Raw genomic sequence first — 20,381 nt, forward strand, 5'->3', positions numbered from 1 at the left:
TTTTTTATTTTTTTGAGACAGTGTTACTATGCAGACCAGTCTGGCCTACAGAGATCTGCCTGCCTCTGCCTCCTAAGTGCTGAGATTAAAGGAGTACGCCGTATCTTGACTGGCGGCAACTGGTGAATTTCTTTTGTATGATATGCTTAATTCATCACATGTAACTTTCAGTAAATAATTATCCCAAACCTCATTAACCAAGATATTCACTTGGTCTCTGTTTCACCCAGGAAACAAGTACATCTCTGGAATTTCAACAAGAATCTCTAAAGATGAATCCTAAGGCGAGTTCAATCTGAAGAATCTTCTCCAAATCATTTGAAAGGCAGGCTAACAATGTGGTTAAAAACTTAAAGACTCTCGGGCTGGAGAGATGGCTCAGTGGTTAAGAGCACTGACTGCTCTTGCAGAGGACCCGGGTTCAATTCCCAGCACCCACATGGCGGCTATGAACCATCCTTAACTACAGTTGGAATCCGAAGCCCTCTTCTGACTTCCATGGCACTGCACGACATGGGTGCAATCATATACATGGAGGCAATACACTCATACACATAAAAAAAAAAAAAAAAACCCCAAAACTTAAAAGACCTAGCAAATAAATGAAAGGCTTTTGCGATAAAATTAAGGGGCTGGAGAAATGGCTCAACGGTTAGGAGTACTGCTCTTACAGACAATCTCAAATCTCAGTTCAATATTCAGCACCTATGTCAGGTGCCTCACTACTACTACTGCCTGTTTTAGGAAATCCGACACCCTCCTCTGGCCTCCACAGGCACTTGCACTCCTGTGCTTACACCTACAACCCCCCCCACAATAAAAAGTAGAAAATAAATCTTCAAGAAAAACCCAAATAGCTGAAGAAATAAATCTTGAGCAAAAACGACAAAGTCAGGATGTACTATAATACCAGACTTTGATTAAGGCCCTTCTGTGATCCTCAAGCTGATTAGCTAGGCATGCACCAAACTAATTTCTAGTCTTGGACTGGATCCAGGGCACACTTACCTTTGTTCTAAATTAGTACAGGCTCTTGCACCTGTGAAACTCAGACGTGAACCAGCTTTGGTGGCTAACAACTGTCTCTACCACCCATTCCCCAACCTCAGGTAACATAAGTATTGCCAAGTCAGTGCTCATTTATAGGACTCCACAACTGCCAAAGCATCAGACAAAGGCTTGTGCACCAGGAGGGGAGAAGTCCTTCATTATCACCAGCTGTAATGCGGACATCAGTGCATCCCCAAGATTGTTAAACTTCTTCAGCTGTAAAACTCAGGCATAACCTGGCTTAGCATCAGTTAGGGTAAGTGACCAAGGATCTTGTCTTCTTCAAAACTAACCCAACTAACAGTGTGGCATAAGATCCCATTCATTCATGGGGACAGGACAGGGCAGTAAGCACAAGACTTGGTGTTGGAACTCAGTGCCGGGTTGGTGAAACCTAACACTGGGCAGACCCTAATGGTCCCCACACCCCAGGCCTGCCTGTAGATGGAGCCCCTATTACAACAATTCCAGTGCCAGAAGAATGATGACATCACCCGCAAGTTCTTGGGCCAGGAGTATATCTCAGCAACAGGCAACTCAAAGCAGCATGATCCTTGATCCTACCCGTGTTGTGCTGATCTTGGCAATCTGTGGGCTCAAAGTGCTACATAACAATATTGGTGGCTACAGGTGTGGCATGGGAGCCCAAGGAAGGTTTATGGATTCAAAGTGATTCTGCCCAGAGCAAAAATTTAAAAATTCAAAAGTAAAATTAGATAACCATGAGAAGAGGACTAAAAACATAAGAACATTAAAACAATAGAATTTAAACACTTAGAAATAGAGGACAGGGGTTTTAGACAGGTGACTCAGGAATTAAAAGCTCTGACTGTTCCTGCAGAGGACTGGGGTTCAGTTCGCAGCACCCATATGGCAGCTAACAACTGTTTGAAACTTCAGTTCCAGGGGTTCCGATGCCCTCTTTCAGCCCCCATGAGTATTTGTGCGCACACACACACACACACACACACACACACACACACACAATTAAAACTGAATCTTTAAAAAAAAAATAGAGGATGGGAACAAAGGAATAGACATGAGGCAGAAAGGTAAAAGAGGAAGTTAAAAACATTGCTTAATAATTTAAAAAAATCTGTAAACAAAATTAAAATTAAATGAATCTATGAAAAGTAACAAAAAAATTTTAAATAAAAATACTGCCAATATGTAAAAAGGAAAAGGAAAAAAGAGGATGAAGTATTGGAGCAACTTTTTTCTGAGTTCTGAAAAATTGGAGGCTGCCAATTATATACATGGAGGCTGATGAAGGTCAATTCAACTGTGGACTCCTGTGTTTCCTATTGTTTATATTGTTGCTGAGTCTCTAGTAAGCAAGTGTGCAATGTCTACCAGAGTGGTCTTCAGTTTGGTAGTTTTCTCTGAGTACCATGGGCCTCTTGCTGGCCACCACAGCCTGTGGGTTAAACAGGTTCTTTGACCCCTTGAGACTCCAAAGCTCATTATCTCCTCCACTGGCTAATGCTCTGGGGGGATGCATCTCCCAAGTACATAATGAATGAGAAGCAGTTACAGCACTTAGAACTGTGTAGGTAAAGAACAAGTCTTCATACTTTAAAGACCTTGTGAGTATTAATCACTTTGCTGGATGAGTATACCACTGGAATTTCAGCATTTTCCAACTTTTCAGCAGTCTCACTGCAGACAGGTATTCCCAGAGGTTGATCCAACCTACTGACTCAGGCTTAGTGCTATTAAACTCAGATTGACATCAGTATGAGCCATCCAGAGAGGTACTATCTTTCCTCATGTACCAATCAACCATATGGAGTCCCCCGTTCCCCTGTACCCTTATACCCTTCAGCTTATCAGGGTCTATCTGGCTCCCTGTTGTCCAAAGCTGCTTCCCTGGACCTTCATTTGCCTGTGACTATGGCAGGCCAAATTTTGTCTTCCAGACTCATGTTCCCTGTTCAAGCTTTTAATAGGTTCCCTCTCCAGATGGCTCCTGGCCCTGCCCACAGGGTATCACATAAAGTGACAAAATGGGATTTCTGTTTGTATTGACCTGCCCACTGGAGGAATCTCTGTCTCACGAAAACCTGAAGCTGGATTTGAAGCACGTCAGGGCTTTGGGCTTGTCCTGAGGTAGTGTCTCTTACTTGGCTTACACTTTGCAGGTTACCGACTCTTTTTGTTTATCATTCATCTTTTTCCTCTGTATTTCTTAAATAACTTTTTGCTTTTTTTGATTTGTCAAAGTTTTCCTTCTTTTTCTCTTTGGAATAGAATCTTTTTTTCTTTTAATTTTCTATGAAGAGAACACCTCCCAAGTCCAGGACTGTTTTCTAGCTCTGTGAAGTGTCAGTGGTATTTTGATAGTGACTATACTGAATCACTACATCACTTTAGGTGGCTGGAACATTTTAACAAAAGCCAAGGAAAAGATTCACAGATGAATTCTATTGAACATTTCAAACCATTTAAAGAGAGAACAAACAATGCTCCTCAAACTGTTCCAGAAAATAGAAAGGGGAAGGAACACTGTCAAATGTTAAGCCAGCATTATCCTGACACCAAAGCTAGGTAAGGACACAACAAAAGAAAAATATTGTTCAATTTCCTCAATGATACATATGCAAAAATTTCACAAACCAAATTCAAGAACATAGATTATACACTATGACCAAACTGGTTTCATTCCAGGGCTGCAAGTTTGATTCAACATATGCAAATCAGTAAGCATAATACAATACATAGACTTAAAGGCAGAAATCACAGGATCATTTGAATTGATGCAGAAAATACCTATGCTGGATAGCTCCAGTTGTCAACTTGGCACACCTGGATAGAGGGACCCTCAACTGAGGAATTCCTCCATGTATAATAAAAGCTATATGTGGCAAACCTATAGCAACATTATATTTACTGGGGTGGAAGAGAACTGAGAGCCTTTCCTCTAAAATCTGGAATGAGACAAGAGTACCCAAAAGATAAAAAGACAGCCAGTTAAATGATGTGTTGGTGGAAATGTAAAATAGTACAGCTGCCATGGAATACAGACTAGAGAGTTCTCAAAGGTTGAAAGTAGAACTTTTGTATGATCCAGCAATCCCAGTACTGAGTATACAGCCAAAGAAATGTATTCGCATGTGTTACTGTGGCACAATAGGCAAGAAATGGAAATAACTTAAGTGCCCATCAAACGGTAATTAGATACACAAATTTTGGTATAAATATACAACTACACAGCCACAATGTATGTAATCCTACCATTTGCAACAATATGGGTGAAAATGGAGATTGACACTTTAAGTGAAGCACAAAAGGTAAGCAGTGTATGATTAAAAAAATGTTGGCCTCATGAGATTGAGAGTAGAATGTAATTACTGGAGCCCAGGAAAGGATTGGGAAATACTGAATAGTAAGTACTAAGGTACAGTTAGAGAAGAACAAGACGGTCTTGATTACTACTGTATAGCAGGGAGACTATATGAAGAAAACGTTCCTTTTCAACACTATAAGAAAAGTCTGTGAATGCTCTTATAAAGAATGAGAAGTGTGGAGTTGGAGAGATGTCTCAGTAAAGTGCTTACCACACAAGCATGAAGACACAAGCTCAGATCCCCAGCATCCACCCTAAAATGGTGGGCATGGCAGTGCATAACTGTAGTCTCATCTCTGAAGAGGCAAAGACAGGAGGATCTCTGGAGCTGCCAGCAGCCAGGCTAGCCAAAGCTGTGAGCTCCCAGCTCAGAGAGAGACCCTACCTCAAAAGAGAAGGTGCACAGAGATTGAGTAAGACAGGAGACATTGATCTCTGGCCTCCACATGCATATGCCTACACACACACACACACACACGAGAGAGAGAAAGAGAGAGAGAGAAAGAGAGAGAGAGAGAGAAAATGAGTAACATTCAAGATTAATATGTGTAACTTTTATGTGTCAATATGAATTAAAACACCCAAACCAATGATTATCTGAATGCTGTGAGTGGTAACATACCTTTGAACACAAATTAAAATGTTCATTAAAGAGCTAAGGGATGTAGTTCAATGGTAGAGTACTTAACCTAGCATGCATAGGCCATAGGTTTGAGCCCAAAATTAAAAAAAAAAGAAAAATCCTACTAAATGTATTACAGAGACAATCAAACAGTATATGGTTTATCAGAAAATTACAAAGTATTTATTTATATTCAGTGAACTGTTAACAATATTTTAAAGATTGAAATGATGTCACTTGTAACCCTAGCATTCAGGAGGTGCAGGCAGAGAGGAGAAGAGCTCAATTCTAGGCCAGTCCAGGCTACAAAGTAAGTCTTTGTCTCAGAAACAAAACAAAAACAAAGAGTTGTTCTAGACCAGAACAATGAAAACCAAACCTAATATACCTTGACTGAACTCTGGAATGAAAATAAAACAAGTGCAAAAGACATTTCTGCATCCTGCAGGTAACTAGTGAAAGGTTACAACAGGCTTGTAACTTACTGTCAAATGATTTCACAAAATAAAGTGTATGTTAGAAGGAGACAAAGTAAACAGTAAAGTATTTCTTTAGACAACAGGTACATATAATGAAGGACACTATTCTTCCACTGTTTCTGTAATTTAAAAGACTTCAAATAGATTAAGAGGGTCAGGAAACATGACTATCTCATTTACTCCTTCATGTGGTGAAATTAGTTTTATCTTTATTTAAATTTCAAGTCCTCATTTAACGATATGCATTGTTTTGCTATATTTTCACACACTTCCCAAACAAGTTCATATGCTGATCTTTAGTCTTAACTACCCCATTAATGGTTTCTGTAAGACTACCACCTTTCATCAATATATTAGAATATAATACTTTTCTATAGATTTAAGTATGCACTTCTCACAGGAAACTCAAAATTTTAATTTGTAGCTTGACACACACTGCTTAGATAACATATCTGAAAATTATTCTGTATATGTGTGCTGTATGGACAAGACTGTGTGCATGGTGTGGCGGGGAGTCAGAGGCTGGTATCAAGTCTATTTTCGACAGCTCTTCACCTTATTTTTTGAGACAAAATTTCTCAGTGAAGCTGGTGCTCACTGATTCAACTAGGCTGACTGGCCAATGAATTCCAAGAGATAAGCTTGTCTGTTCCCCCAACCCAAGTCCTAGAGTTACAGATGAAGGCTGTCATGCAGTGTAAGATGGGTGTTGGGGAAGTGTAGGCATTTTACCAAGGGAGTCATTTTCCCAGTCCACGCCTCCCATTAAATTTTATTAATAAAAACGCTCTAACACTAAAAAACACAGTGTAAAAAGTTGCTACATGTTATTAAGGGACAATGACAAAGGAAAAAAAGTCTGCATGTTTAGTAGAGACAACCCAATAGTTTTACTTTTTGAAATGGTAAGGGACCAAACCCCAGAGTAGTCAAGTACTATACCATGTAATTATATCCCAAGACACTTCCGCAAATATTTTCAATCTATCATTGGCTGGATCTACAGATAAGAAATTTGTAGCACAGAGGTGGTTAATCTTAATTGCCAACTTGATGGGACTTAGGATCACATGAAGACACACCTCTGGGTGTGTCTAAAGAAGGTGTTTTCAGAAAAGTTATGTAGGTCACTCTTCCATGGGCTAGGATCCTCGGCTGAATGAAAAAGAGAAAGTGAGCTGAGCACCAGCATTCTTCTGAGTGCTTCCTGACTGAACATACAATGTGAACAGCCATCAGGCCTGTGTTCTCAAACTGTGAGCCAGAACAATTCTTCCTTAAGTTGCCAGGTACCGTGTATAGTGAGAATAGTAAGGAATATACAAAGATCGACTTCAAGCTGCATCAACAAGATAAGACTAAACAGACCATTTTCATAGCCAGGCATGGTGGCATGAACCTGTAAGATTAAGGCCACTCTGAGCTACATTCTAAGACACTGTCTCAAAACAAGGGAGCTATTATGGGGCGAGGACGAGAGAGACGAGAGAGGAGAGAGAGGAGAGAGGGAGGGAGGGAGGGAGAGGGAGGGAGAGGGAGAGGGAGAGAGAGAGAGACCAAAAGGTAGCCTCAAGTTCATTATTATTATTATTATTATTATTATTTTTTTGGTCTCTTTGAGACAGGGTCTCCCTGTAGCCCAGGCTGGCCTTGAACTCACAGAGATCCGCCTGCCTCTGCCTCCCAAGTGCTGAGATTAAAGGCGTGTGCCACCACGCCCGACTTTCAAGTTCATTATTCTAAAAAGGCAAAGTCCAGTGCTGAGAAAGCCACTGTGGAGTCATGTGGCCAGAGCAAGACATCTTCCTTCTCTGGAATTCAGTTCCTCTGTGTATACAAATCTCACTTCACCAGTGACCCCCCCCCACACACACTATTTACAAACAGCTGCTTAGGTACAATTTCCACTATGTATTAAGGGCTTTATCTAATGAACTGCACTCTTTGTCATGTGCCAAAGCCCCAAAGCTCTCTAGCTGCCAGTTACAGTTTAAAGCAGGGCAGAGAAGAATGTGCTCTGCCTGTACAGAGCCGATGGCACACTCCATAGGATCACAGGTTGCTGGGTCTCTAGGACCTTTACCAAAGTATTTCATTCTAGTGGGTTTTTCTTCGTTTTGTTTTGAGACAGGGTTTAATGTAGCTGAAAACTAGCTTTGAGCTCCTAATCCTCCTGCCTCAGCCTTCTGAGTGTGGGATCATCATTCCCTAATTGCAGTCACACCTTTCTTTACCCAGACTGCTCTAACACAGTAGCACTTAACACATTTTATAGCATGCACATTTCCTCCATCCCTTCTAGAGACCGTCATGTCATCCAGCTCATCATGCCTGACTACACCTTTCTTTGGAGAATTCTGAGACGTTCCTAAGGGTCTCAGAAACAAAATCCTAAGGCCCAAACTCTCAGTTGGCCACAGTGTTTCTTTAATAAAGGCCTCCTCCAGATTTAGCATTCCTTTTAGATCTAGTTGGGTTTACAAAATGAAAGTCAAAGGACCCTAGAAGCATAAATAAGATCTTTTTGTTTTCAAGGAACCCTCTGAATGCTCATGGTGGGCACACACAACAGAATCTTTGTTCTGCCACCCTCAGGGATGTGTACAGTGATTCAACCAAAAATGACCCAAGTACAATAGTACTCTTTTGGCAGTTCAGGAAAAAAACAAAAAATAAAAAGCAAAAACCCCTCTATTCTACAGGTTTATAGCCAAAGACTATTATTCTAAAATCCAAAACAGGTTAATAAATTAGTATTGCTAAATGTTTTCAGTCCTGAACCCCTCTAACTTTTGTAAAAGTAAGACAGTTCTTTAAACATGCCCCCATTTGAGTTAGAATTATATTAGCCCCTATCTAGTCATGAAATTTTGTCCAACAAATATTTCCTCTCTGACCCCCTCTCCACTTTTGAGATGAGAATATCACTCTAGTCCAGGCTTGGTCTTGACTCATAGCAACCCTACTACCTCAGTTTCCCCAAAGTCTAGCAAAGTTTTAACTCTGATGAAAAAATACAAAGTTAAAAATGTCATTTATGCCGGGCATAGTGATGCATGCCTTAAATCCCAGCACTCAGGAGGCAGAGGCAGAGGCAGAGGCAGAGGCAGAGGCAGGCGGAGCTCTGCAAGTTCGAGGTCAGCCTAGTCTACACAGCAAGTGCAGGCCAGCTAGGGCTACCAGGAGACCCTGTCTCAATAAGACAACCCCCAAAATCTGTCATTTACCTGTCTATGTTGTTTCCTGCAAGGTATTTTGAAGCCACTAAGAAAGGGAATTCCTGTTTCTAAGGTATAAGTTTCTTCCATCTGAATTATCTCTCAAGAAATGCTAGGAGGCATGGCCATAGGTGCTGACTCTAGGCAAAATGTGACTCCAGTAAAAAGAGGTTTCATCACTGGCTCCTCCTGGCCATGGAAGAAGATGTGAAAACAGCAGACATCAAAAAAGCTCATCGGATCCTTGACCAAAGAAAACAAGGGCTTGATCCATCTGTCACCTTAAGCAAAAGTGAAAAATGGTTTTCTCCAACACTGATACACCTCTAATGAGAATTTCAAGCCAGCAAGTTAAGTGTTGCTGCATAGAAGCCAAAATGCTCACTGTTACTTACAAGTGCATCATGTGGACAAGAGGGATGGAGATGGGAAAATTGTAGGAACCAGTGGAAGTGAAATTATGTCCTTCCTGGAAGCCTGGAGCTGTATGTGGTCCCCTCCCATGAACCTGGAGCTGTAGTCCCCTCCCACAAGCCTGGAGCTGTGGTCCCCTACCATGAGCCATGGTTCCATATTTCTCTGTCGTGGGCTGATGGCGCAGCAGACAGAGTGGAGGAAGGAGGACTTCCTGTTGTTGGGCAGCAGTTTCAGCCTTCCAGGTGGCTACATCCCCACAGCCCCTCTCCCAAGGTCCCAGGTTGTGCATGGCAGTGGCTCTGCCTCTGTGTTGGGCTTATGCTGTAGAGAGGGGAGGTTTCTGTCATTTGCAGATTCTAGTCTTGGGAGGACTGGTTCTCTAGAATGGACTTCCCACCTCCCCAGCTGTGGTCTTAACTCCACCTGTGTTCCTGGGCACCCAGATCTTGACGATGGACCTTTCCCACACCCAGGCACCAAGACGTTTTCCATCACTTTTTGCTGCTCTTCCACAGCCCCAGTGTACCTTCACCTGTGCCCTACAGAAAATGTAAAACACCAAACTGAATCCCGAAAGATGAAAATCACAGCCTAGAAAGTTAAAAGAAATTAAGTACTTTAAGAACTAAATTGATATAACTCTCAAACTAAAAATATGTCATTGTATTTTAGAATGCAAATTCATAATTCTATATGTCTACTCTAATTTCTAAATATTTACTAACAAAACAAACTTCAACCAGTCTGGAAAGTTAAAACAAAAAGTACTTTAAAGAACTAAACTGATACAACTCTCAAACTAAACATATGTAACTATATTTTAGAATGTAAATTTGCAATTCTGTATGTCTACTATGTTTTTGGAGTATTATTTACTGACAAAGCTGTAACAAAGCTTCAATAATACTGTGAAACTTCTCACTGCTGCTGTACTGTGAGTTTGGCATTCAGACCCTTTCCAAATTCTCCAACCTATACAAAGTTTTTCAATGCAATCATGTTAGTTGCAATCTGTTTTAGCTTGTTTATGATGACTGTACATCATTCAATTTTTAATAAAGGAAACAGGAAAATTTCCAGGCTTGCCAAACTTGTCTTTATCTCAGCACATCAAACATTAGACTGACAGACATCATTACTAATAAAATAATAAAGCATGGCTGACACTAGAAGACAGGGATACAAGCATTGCCTTCAAGTGGCTCATAACCATAGTTTTACAAAAACACACCAGCAATTATAACAGAGTAATCACTATGGTAGACGATGCAAAGAATGGTGGAATACGGAAGAATGCAAGATTCTGCAGATGAGTTCCAGGAATGAGATTTCAATGGAAAGTCTGCATTTATCAAAGGATGACTTTCAGACCACAGAAACAACAAGCTAAAAATGTGACTACCATTTATCGAGTTGTCATTTTGACGGTACAGTGCTAAATATTTTGCATATATCATCTCATTTAGTCCATACAAAAACCCCCAAAAGATAATTAAATTTTTGGGAAATTATGTAACCTCCCTAAGATCACTCAAATACTCAGGACCTAGAGAACACTGTTCTGTGTTTAGCAGCCATTACTGTAATTTTTTTTTTTTTGGTCTTTTTGAGACAGTCTCCCTGTAGCCTTAGCTGGCCTGAAACTCAGAGATCCGCCTGCCTCTGCCTCCCAAGGGCTGGGATTAAAGGTATGCGCCACCACGCCCAGCTTCCACTATTACCATCTTAATCAGAGCAGTTATGATTACCTGTAAGAGATCCTCAAGATGAGCCCTTCCTTCACACAAGGGGCTGGGAAGGGTCAAGAGACCCTCACCTGAGATCCCTGGTACTCCCCCTCCCTGTACCACCACCCCAGCTGTATAAAGTATTTCTACACCAGGTGCACGTGGTCTCAGAGGTGTGTCCGACCTTTCAAAGGTGTGGTGGCACACGCTTTTGATCCCAGCTTTTGATCCCAGCACACGGGAGGCAGAGGCAGGCAGATCTCTGTGAGTTCCAGGCTAGCCTGGTCTCCATAGTGAATCCAGGTCAGCTAGGGCTACAGGGAGACCCTGTCTCAAAAAAAAAAAAAAAATGTTATCTATGAAGTTCACAAGAGAACCATGTGATGGAGTTAGGGAAATAGTTGCAAAAAAAAAGAAGTTTTAGGGAAGCTTGTGATTTTGTGTTGGGCCACAGGGTAGACACGCCTGCTAGACTATATGGAAGGCAGAAGGAGGGAATCCTATGGAGCTATGGGGACGTCATCATCCATGTTGGGATGAGACTTGTTGGTAATGCAGGTGTTTAGGGGTTACCTATGTGATAGTAGGTCCTGTCATTAGGCCCAATAAACTCACTAGTTCACCATGCTACACTTGAGTGACGGTAACTTTGTTCTGTTGTTGGTATTCTACCCAGGTAAGTAGACACTTGTTCATGTCCTCCAAGAAAAAGTTCAAACAACAACAAAAAAAATACTACATACCAGTATTAGAAATAAGTTTGTCTAAATAAAAATCCCAGAGTTTGTAGGGTGTGGTGGCATGATAGTACAATTCTGTAATCCCAGCACTTGGGAGGCTGAAGCAGGAAGATGAGCAGGTTTGAGATCAGACAGGGCTATACAGAACAATCAGACCCTGTCACAAAACAAAACAAACCCCTCCCTCCAAATTCCAGGGCTGATAATACTATACTGTACAGTTCTCATTCAATGCACAATAAACAATACTCCTCACCTCTGTGTAATGTATCAGAATTACTACATGACCTATGTGTAATAGCAATGCTTATTCTCTAGTCTATAAGGTTCTAATTTAAGAAGTCAAAGACTAGGGGCTGGAGAGATGGCTCAGGAGTCAAGAACTTGCTGTCCTTCCAGAGGATCCCGGCACCCACATGACAGCTAACAACCATCCATAATCCAGTTCTAGGGGATCTGACACCCTCTTCTGGCCTCTGTGGGCATTGTAGGCATATGGTGCACTTACATACATGCTATACGTACTTCCTAATATAGTGGAAATATAAATAGCCTAGGTTACAGACAAGAAAGTGTTAGTGTGCTTACAAGCATATTGCACATCATGTAATAGAATATTCTGAGAAAAGGCGACATTAGTCGATTCTGCTTCCATGCAAACATCACAGCATGTACAGTTCACAAACTAAGACATGGTTATTACTAGGCAATATAATCTTACAGGACCATTGTCACATATGTAGCCCATCACTGACCAAAACTCTGATAATCTAAAAAACTGTACGTATAATTTAAGTATTTGAAGGTAAGAATCCACCAGAGTACCAGGCAGAAGATTCCTGAGGCCTTTCATTCCTCTTCCTATCAGAGCCAAACCGTAAATGGGAAGTATACTGGCTGCCCTCACTTTTTATGTCTTACTCTCTCTAGTCCACTGCTGATATCACTGACAGATGAGATCCAAGCCATACCATTTTACTTTTCTTCAACTCGCCACAGAATCTGACACAAGTGATCAGTGATTTCTAGCAGAGATACTTCCTGCAATGGCACTCTTCTGTTCCCCATCTCCTAAATCAACTTTTCATTCTCTCATCTACTTTTAATATTAAAGCGCACCAGGGCTAGAGAGACTGCTCAGTGGTTAAAAGCACATGCTGATCTTCTAGGTTACCAGACCTCAATTCCCTGCAGCCACATTACAGGGCTTACAACCATCTATAATAACCCCAGTTCCAGGTGATCTGATAGCCTCTTCTGACACATACACATAAAAATAAATATTAAAAAAAAGTACACAGGTCTCTTCTTGGTCCTCATCTATTCTCATTTCATATTTTTGTCACATTCTCACAAGCCTATGACTTTGCCTAAGACTAAGTGTGCCCAACCAGGGGCCCCATGTTGTAAGCACTCTAGGATCACTATAAATGCAGTCCACCACAAAATCATTAATTTACTTAAAATATTATGAATTTCTTTGTAACTCAACTCTGCAGTTCCTGAGAATGAACTTGGGATATGATGTCTTGTTGCAATGAATGTCAAAAGGCTGTAGCCACCTGCCAGACTGGCAGGCCAATTTAGACCCATAGCATGGTCTGACCTTAAGTTCCAAATGCTTACTGATAATCCACCTATACCCCCATAAGGTTTTTTCAAACCCTTTCAAAAATGGAATCCCCCTAAACTCTACTCTTTAATACTCTAGTTACCAAATCAGAAATTTAAAAGCTAACTTCATCAAGTTTGCTCTGGTACCCAGTCCACGTCTGTTCCCAATAAGGAAATGACAGACAGATTTTGCCAAACTTGCCACACTTTGCCCTAGCACTACTGTAATGCAGCTTCAAAATCTGCAGCACCTGGGGCTGAGAAGCAGTTATTCCCAGAGTCAGGTCAACAATACAAAAAGGTAGTTATGCTGGGTATGGTGCCGTCAACCTGTAAGACAAGCATTGGGAGGGTGATGCAGTAAATCACTCTTAAGTTCAAAGACAGTATGGGCAATATAGTGAGACTGCTTCAAACTACCACTGCTCCCAAAGCCCCCCCAAAAGGTAGGCAAAAGGATGAGTCAGGACAGAAAGGATAATCAAACTTGCTCCAAGGAAGTTCAAAGTCCAATCCAGAGGCACAATGCAAAGAGCTAAACTAGCCTCATAGCCCTTTCTTGGTTGCCAAAAGAACACATAGAATTCCACTCAAATGATGTTAAAATAAGAAAATAAGGAAGAACAAATCTATAAAGTGATAGATGCAGAAAAGTGATTTCCTTTGGGAAAGGGAAGCTTCTGAAGCACCAGCTTATGTGTGTGTGTGTGTTCTATAGTGAGATACAGTTAAATGTTTGTAAAATTTGGGAGTGGTGATATTTAGAGTATGCAGACTTTACTGAATGTTTATTAGTCAAAATTTTAGAGTTAAAAACAAGAAGCTTGGCAGGGCGTAGACCTACCTTCAGTGTCTCACTACCCCATCGGCTGCTGCCAGCAGTGTGCCTGGGATCATTCCTCAAACCTGAACTATTGTAGTCTGTTTTAAAAAATCAAAACTGTTCTCACAATTTCCTTCTAATTTTCATTTAATCAATAGACTTATCTTTCACATGGAAGTGAATACCACTTTAGAAAGATTGCTGTATGTCATCCCTGCCTCTCTATGTGCTCCCCTATCCCCAATGGCATCTTCAAATACTCCAAGTAGGCAGGTGTGGTGGTGCAAGCCTTTAGTCCTAGTACTTGAGGCAGAGGCAGGTGGATCTCTGAGAGTTCAAGGCCAGCCTGGTTTACACAGTGCGTGCCAGGACAGCTGGGGCTACAGGGAGACCCTGTCTCAAAAAGACCGGAAAAAAGGAAAATCAAACAAACAAACAAAAAAACCCCAAAACCCAAAAAACCTCTTAATAGTCAACAAATCTTATTTCTGGGGCCAAACTCCCCAATGGTCCTCCTTTATTTTCAAGATTGAGTTCCAATCTCTGAACTGATCCAACCTTGCTAGTACATCTAAGCTTCATTTAACATCCAACATCATCTACTACCTCCCTGTACATCAGGATATAACCTCACATTCTATAACCTTTTTTCCCCTCCATAACCACCCTTTGCCAAAAATCTTCTCAACATTTTTTCCTTATTGTTGCCCCACAACAAACTCCTAGTAAGGACTGAGAGCTGTCAGGTAGGGCTGAGTTTGGGATGGTGATAAACCACTGAATGACCTACAATTTTTTTTTTTTTTCTTTAACAAACCAATTTCTGCCCTGGCTGGCAAAATCTGCTCTGCTCAAGATATTGCCCTTTTGCATATCACCCAGATAGGTAGTCATGGTATTCCAGCCTACGTTCAGTGCTTCTCCAAGAAGCTTCCTTTTCCCATTTTTCAATCTCAAAGCCCTGTCCACAGCTTCACCATCAATAATCTCCAACAACATGCAGCAATAACCAAAATGAGTCAAGCAAAAATCTAGGTTAGATATGATTTTTTTGTCTTTTTGAGACAGGGTCTCCCTGTAGCCCCAGCTGGCCTGGAACTTGCTATGTAGACCAGGCTGGCCTTGAACTCACAGAGATCCTGCTTCTGCCTCCTAAGTGCTGGGACTAAAGGTGTGCGCCAGCACACCCGGCTTAGATATGATTTTTTTTAAATCTAAAGTAGTAAAACTGAGGAAGAAGAGGCAAAAACAGATTCAGGAGGTAAAATCAATAAAGGTATACTGGTCAGTTGGATATTGATAGGAAGATACCAGAAATCCAAAAGTAACACAAATTTCTGAGGATAGCACCTGGGTTGGCGTCAACAGAACATTAAGGAGGGAAAATGATCCTTTCAATTCAAGACAAATGATTGAAGAGCCTGGAAGAAATTTTGGGTGGTTAGTTACATGATCTAAAACCTGTAAGATGGTGGCAAATTGGTATATACAGTGCTTGGAATTATCAGCCCACAAAAATTAACTGAAGTTGTAGACTAACACCACCCAAGAGATACAAAGTCTGCACTTCTAATAAACAGAAAGTATTATCTTTCTAACCACTATGATTAAGACAGGACTTAGTCATAAGGAGCTTAATAAAATACAGCTCCATTTTGTTTTTGTTTTTAAGCATTTATTGATTTTTAGATGTGCAAGGAAAAATGTCAAGCAGAGATAGAGAACTACACGAGAAATTTAAATTCACTCTGAAGTGAAAAAATTACAGAAAAAAATGGTGAATAAGGATTTAGTTGAGAAACTGGAGTTTTAAGTTCAAGTGTGGCCTAAATAATTTTGATTACATAATCAAATCAGAGTATTGTTAGTCTCTTTTTGAGCCATGGTCTCAAGTACATTATCTAGGCTGGTCTTAAACTTGTGGGCTCAAGGAATTCACCAGCCTCAGCCTCCCTAAATACTAGTACTACAGGTATACGTGCATGCCTAGGGGACTGAATCCAGGTCCCACACATGCTAGTTAAGTGTTCCACTGAGCAACTTGAGCCCAGCCATCTTTAGAGCTTTTGTGGTTTTAGAACACTTAATTTTCAACATAGTATTTAAGCCCAAATTTTTTCATAAGAAACCTTTAAAATGCTTAAAGAACCCAGAGAACTAGCAGAGGGAAGCCAATGTGCTATGAAAGTTGGGAACACAAAGACAAACAGCTACCAAAGTGAAAAGTGCTAGATAACTGTCATACTGTACCATCCATACTCAGTGTTACAGTTCTAAGACTCTGCTTCTAAACCTGGCATGGCAGTGCACACTTGTCATCCCACAACTTGGGAAGCTACCGCAGGAGGACAATGGGTTAGAAGATAGGCTTCACAGTGAGACAGTCTCAACAACAAACCTTAAACCAACCACTGTTCATCTGCTGCTTTTACAATGCTATGACCTCACAGAAGCAACTTCAGGGAAGACTTATTCTGACCTCCAAGTTCATGGACTACCGTGACAGGAAGGCATGATGGCAAAAGTTAGGTCAATCTTTCGATTCCCCTATGGGCCACAATTGTTTGCTGGGCGTGGTGGCACACAACTTTAATCCCAGAACTCGGGAGGCAGAGGCCAGCCTGGTCTCCATAGTGAATCCAGGCCAGCTAGGGCTATGGGGAGACCGTGTCAAAAAAAAACAAAACAAAAAAACAAAACAAAACAAAAAGTAGGTCAATCTGTGTTGGCAAGAGAGAGGCACAAGAGAGTGTGGCAAGGGCACCTCACACGCTCCTCACCTGCTGGGTGATTAGGAAGCAGAGAGCCTGGGCCACAACTAGGGCTAGACCACCTACCCTTCAAAGGCTTACCCCAATGACCTACTTGCCAGTTGTGACTCCTGCCCCAAAGATTCTACAGCCTCCCAAACAATGCCACCAGTTGGGACCAAGTGTCCAAACACACAAGCCCATGAGGAAGTACCCTAACTTCATGTATCATTTCATAATGTTGTGTATGCAAGGAGGTAGTCAAGAAAAAATAAGATAAATTAAGTCTAATGAATGAATTTTATCCCCTTCCATTAAACACTGTCTGGTTTGGGTTGTGTTTGAGACAGGGTTTTGTGTAGCCCAGAATGGATTGATACTCTGAATTCTCTCGACTCTACTTCCTGTATGCTAGTATTCGAAGCATGTATCACCATGTCTGGCTTTTTAAAATGGGATTCCCCCTGTGCTGGAAAATGAGCCCACAAGTACTAGACTGGTGCTCCAAGACCAAGCTACAGCCTTGCCACATAAAATATTTACCAACTTGGCTTCCAGTTTCCACAACTCTCCCCTTCTCCTACAGCTCAACTGGCTCAAACTCCTTTGCTATCTCCCTCCTCTCTCTCTCCCCCTTTCCATCCATCCATCCATCCATCCATCCATCCACCCACCCACCCCACCCATTTATTCTGTTTTGTGTGTGTGTGTTTTGTTTTGAGACAGGCTTCACCTGGCCTGGAACTCGCTAAGACCAGGCTTGCTTTGATCTCGAAAGAGATCTGCCTGTGCCTCCAGAGCACTGGGATTAAAGGCATGCATCACTACATCTATCTTCTTTTTTTTTTTCCTCCCTGAGATAAGGCCATGCAGTTATGCATAGCCCAGGCTGGCCTGGAACTCATGGCAACCTTCCTGTCTCAGAGTCTCAAATGCTGAGATTATTATGTGTTGACATCATGCATGGCTTATTTTCTACATACACTTTATCTTGGTAATTTCATACACTCTCCCCACTTAAAATGTCTACAACATGATGACTGTAAAATTTAAATCTCTAGTCTAGCCTTCTCTTAGAAATATAAATTTATAGCCAGGCATGGTGGCACAAGCCTTTAATCCCAGCACTCAGAAGGCAGAGGCAAGGATCTCTGTAAATACAAGGCCAGCCTCGGGTACTTATACTTACCGAGTTCCAGTCTCAAGACCAAAAAACAAATACCGAAATAGTACCACGCCTCTGCTTCAAAACTTTTCGATGGTGCCTTACCCATTTCACTAAAAATAAAAAATGCAGTTTAGGAAGCTCTACATGCTACGTTGTCGACTACAGCACCATCTCTGACTTCACTGCTTGCGTTCCCCTTCTCTTTCCCCATTCAGAGTTCCATGCTATTCCTAGAATGCATGGAATACTCTCATAGGCTAGCCAATGCAACGACTGTTCCCTCTGCTTGCAGAACTCTTTCCCCATAAAACTCCAAACATAATCCCAGTTCCTGTGCATCAACAGAATGTTCCATAGCGTCAACTCAAAATCCCAAACCACGTATGGAGAGACACACCTGTGGTCCTGATACAACAGATACCTACGACAATAGGAACTATTTTACTGAAACTGCAGTCTAGCTTATCCTTTTCTTCCAATTCCTCTCAGCCATTACTGGTAATATATGTAACACACATCACCTGCCGGCTCGCCGGCTCCCTCCTTCCTCTATTAGAATGTAGGGACCACTAGGGCCTACTTATTTTGTTCACTGACATTTCCTAATTTATAGACTAGTACCTTGAACAGGTAGGCGCTGAATAATTACCGAATATATTTTTAATAAGAGTCCGTGCAAAGAGAATCTTTTGACAACAGAAATGAACTTGTGATAATTTCATCAAATTCTTCATCAAATAAATCACCACTAGCATTCTGGCTAACATTCCCTTATTCATATATTTGTACCCCCAATTCTACACTCATTCAAAAGAACAGCCAACGAATCTAACGTTGTGCTGCTAGATGGTAGGGCTCTATTCCCCATACGCAGTCTTTAGCATGCCCTTGAACAATGTTGCTAGTCCAGTAAAGCAAGATAAAAGTACTCAACACCACATACACTACCAAACAGAACTTCAGAAACAGTTCAGAAAATTTCCTCTGCTTAAAATACTCAATTTCAAACCACGCAATTCTGGCACTGAAGTGAAGTAGGATTCTGTCCCCCACCCCCAACTTATAACCTAGGTAATGTCTGTAAGTAAGGCAGTGCACACTGTAAGCCTGGCATAGTGTTTTCTAATGACATAAATACTATGGGAGACCTCATAGACCAAGTAACTGTCTTCAACTGTTTAGCCCACATTAATTCCAAAAATCAGAAAAATTAGGATCCACGGGATTTTAGGTGGGAAAAAGACCCTGGAAAGTGGTACAGTGTGCCTTGTTCCGACGCAAAGATCAGGATCTCCGATAACAAAGTCTGGCCAGTCCCAAGGTTTCTCAAACTTTCTAGACAAACCACCACCAACCTGCAACTCTCGTGAGTAAGAACAGAAGTATTTCATCGCAACAACTGCAATTTCCAACAAGCGAGGCACCCTTCGCACTGCTGTGGGGTTGTACACCTAACCTCGAAGAGACACGTCTCCAAACCAAGAGACCCTACCCTACCCCCCCCCCCCCCGGGCTGCAAGGGCTGCTAAGCTGTTGGCGATTTGCATGAAAGCAAGCCTTCCGGCGACCGCCACAGCGGAGTTACCTAGGAAGCACAAGATGTCAGCCTCCACACGGCCCGACAGCGCCTTCCGAAGGAAGAAACTACTTATCGAAAGGTACAAGCTATCTCTGAGGCTGCACAGCACTCGGGACAGTGCACTGTCACACCTGGGCGAGCACGGCGAGGGGCCGGGGGCCGGGACGAGAACAGAACCGGAACAGGGACTGGGACGAGGACGGGGACCGGGACGGTGTCGGGGAACGAGCACCAGGACGCGCCGGCCGGCCTTACCTCAGCGGTACGCTCCGGCGGCTTCTTCCTCAGCGCCTGCCGAGCGCCGGGATCCACCGGCGATTCCATGGCCGCCCCGCCGGCGCCTACAGCCCATCCGCCCCCCGGGGCGTGCGCCCTCCCCACGGGGAGGGAACTCGGAACTGGCGCAGGGTCCGACCTCGGGAAAACAAGCCTTCGCAACGCCCGCCCCGGGCCTCAGCCCACGCGCGACTGGCTAGGACGGCGCCTGCGCGGGGTCGGGAAAGGCGGAGTGCGCACGCGTAGCACACGCTCGCTAACGCCCGCCGGGCCGTGACGTGGGGGGCGGGGGCGAGGCGGGCGTCGCGAGATCTCGCCCGAGTCCGTCACCGGGTGGTGGCATCTACCTCGGTGCCTTCGGCGGGGGCCGGAAACGCTCTAGCCTGTGGGGAAGGCGTTTGGGGTGCACGGTCTAGTACGCAGACCGGAAGTCGCCCCGCTCTCGGAGGACGCGCGGAAGTCCCCGCTATTCTGCCGGCGAGGAGTCCTGCGCTGCAGGGCTCCGCACCAGGCCTATCGCCGACAGTGCTCAGAGTTTAGTGTTTCTCTGCATGGTACTCGGTATTTTGACA

At 42.6% G+C, this 20,381-nt stretch overlaps 1 protein-coding gene across 1 annotated transcript in view; it reads right to left on the reverse strand.

Annotated features, from left to right (window-relative positions):
- Positions 1-20,047, reverse strand: part of Rapgef6 (Rap guanine nucleotide exchange factor 6) — a 166,205-nt gene extending 146,158 nt beyond the window's left edge. Inside the window, exon 1 of the mRNA XM_008849303.2 lies at positions 19,789-20,047. Coding sequence (XP_008847525.1) covers positions 19,789-19,857 — 69 coding nt within the window. The 5' untranslated portion in view covers positions 19,858-20,047. The remainder of the gene's footprint in view (positions 1-19,788) is intronic.
- Positions 20,048-20,381: the final 334 nt, after the last annotated feature.

Source organism: Nannospalax galili, unplaced genomic scaffold, assembly GCF_000622305.1.
Source record: "Nannospalax galili isolate Female #2095 unplaced genomic scaffold, S.galili_v1.0 scaffold424, whole genome shotgun sequence".
Taxonomy (NCBI): Eukaryota; Metazoa; Chordata; class Mammalia; order Rodentia; family Spalacidae; genus Nannospalax; species Nannospalax galili.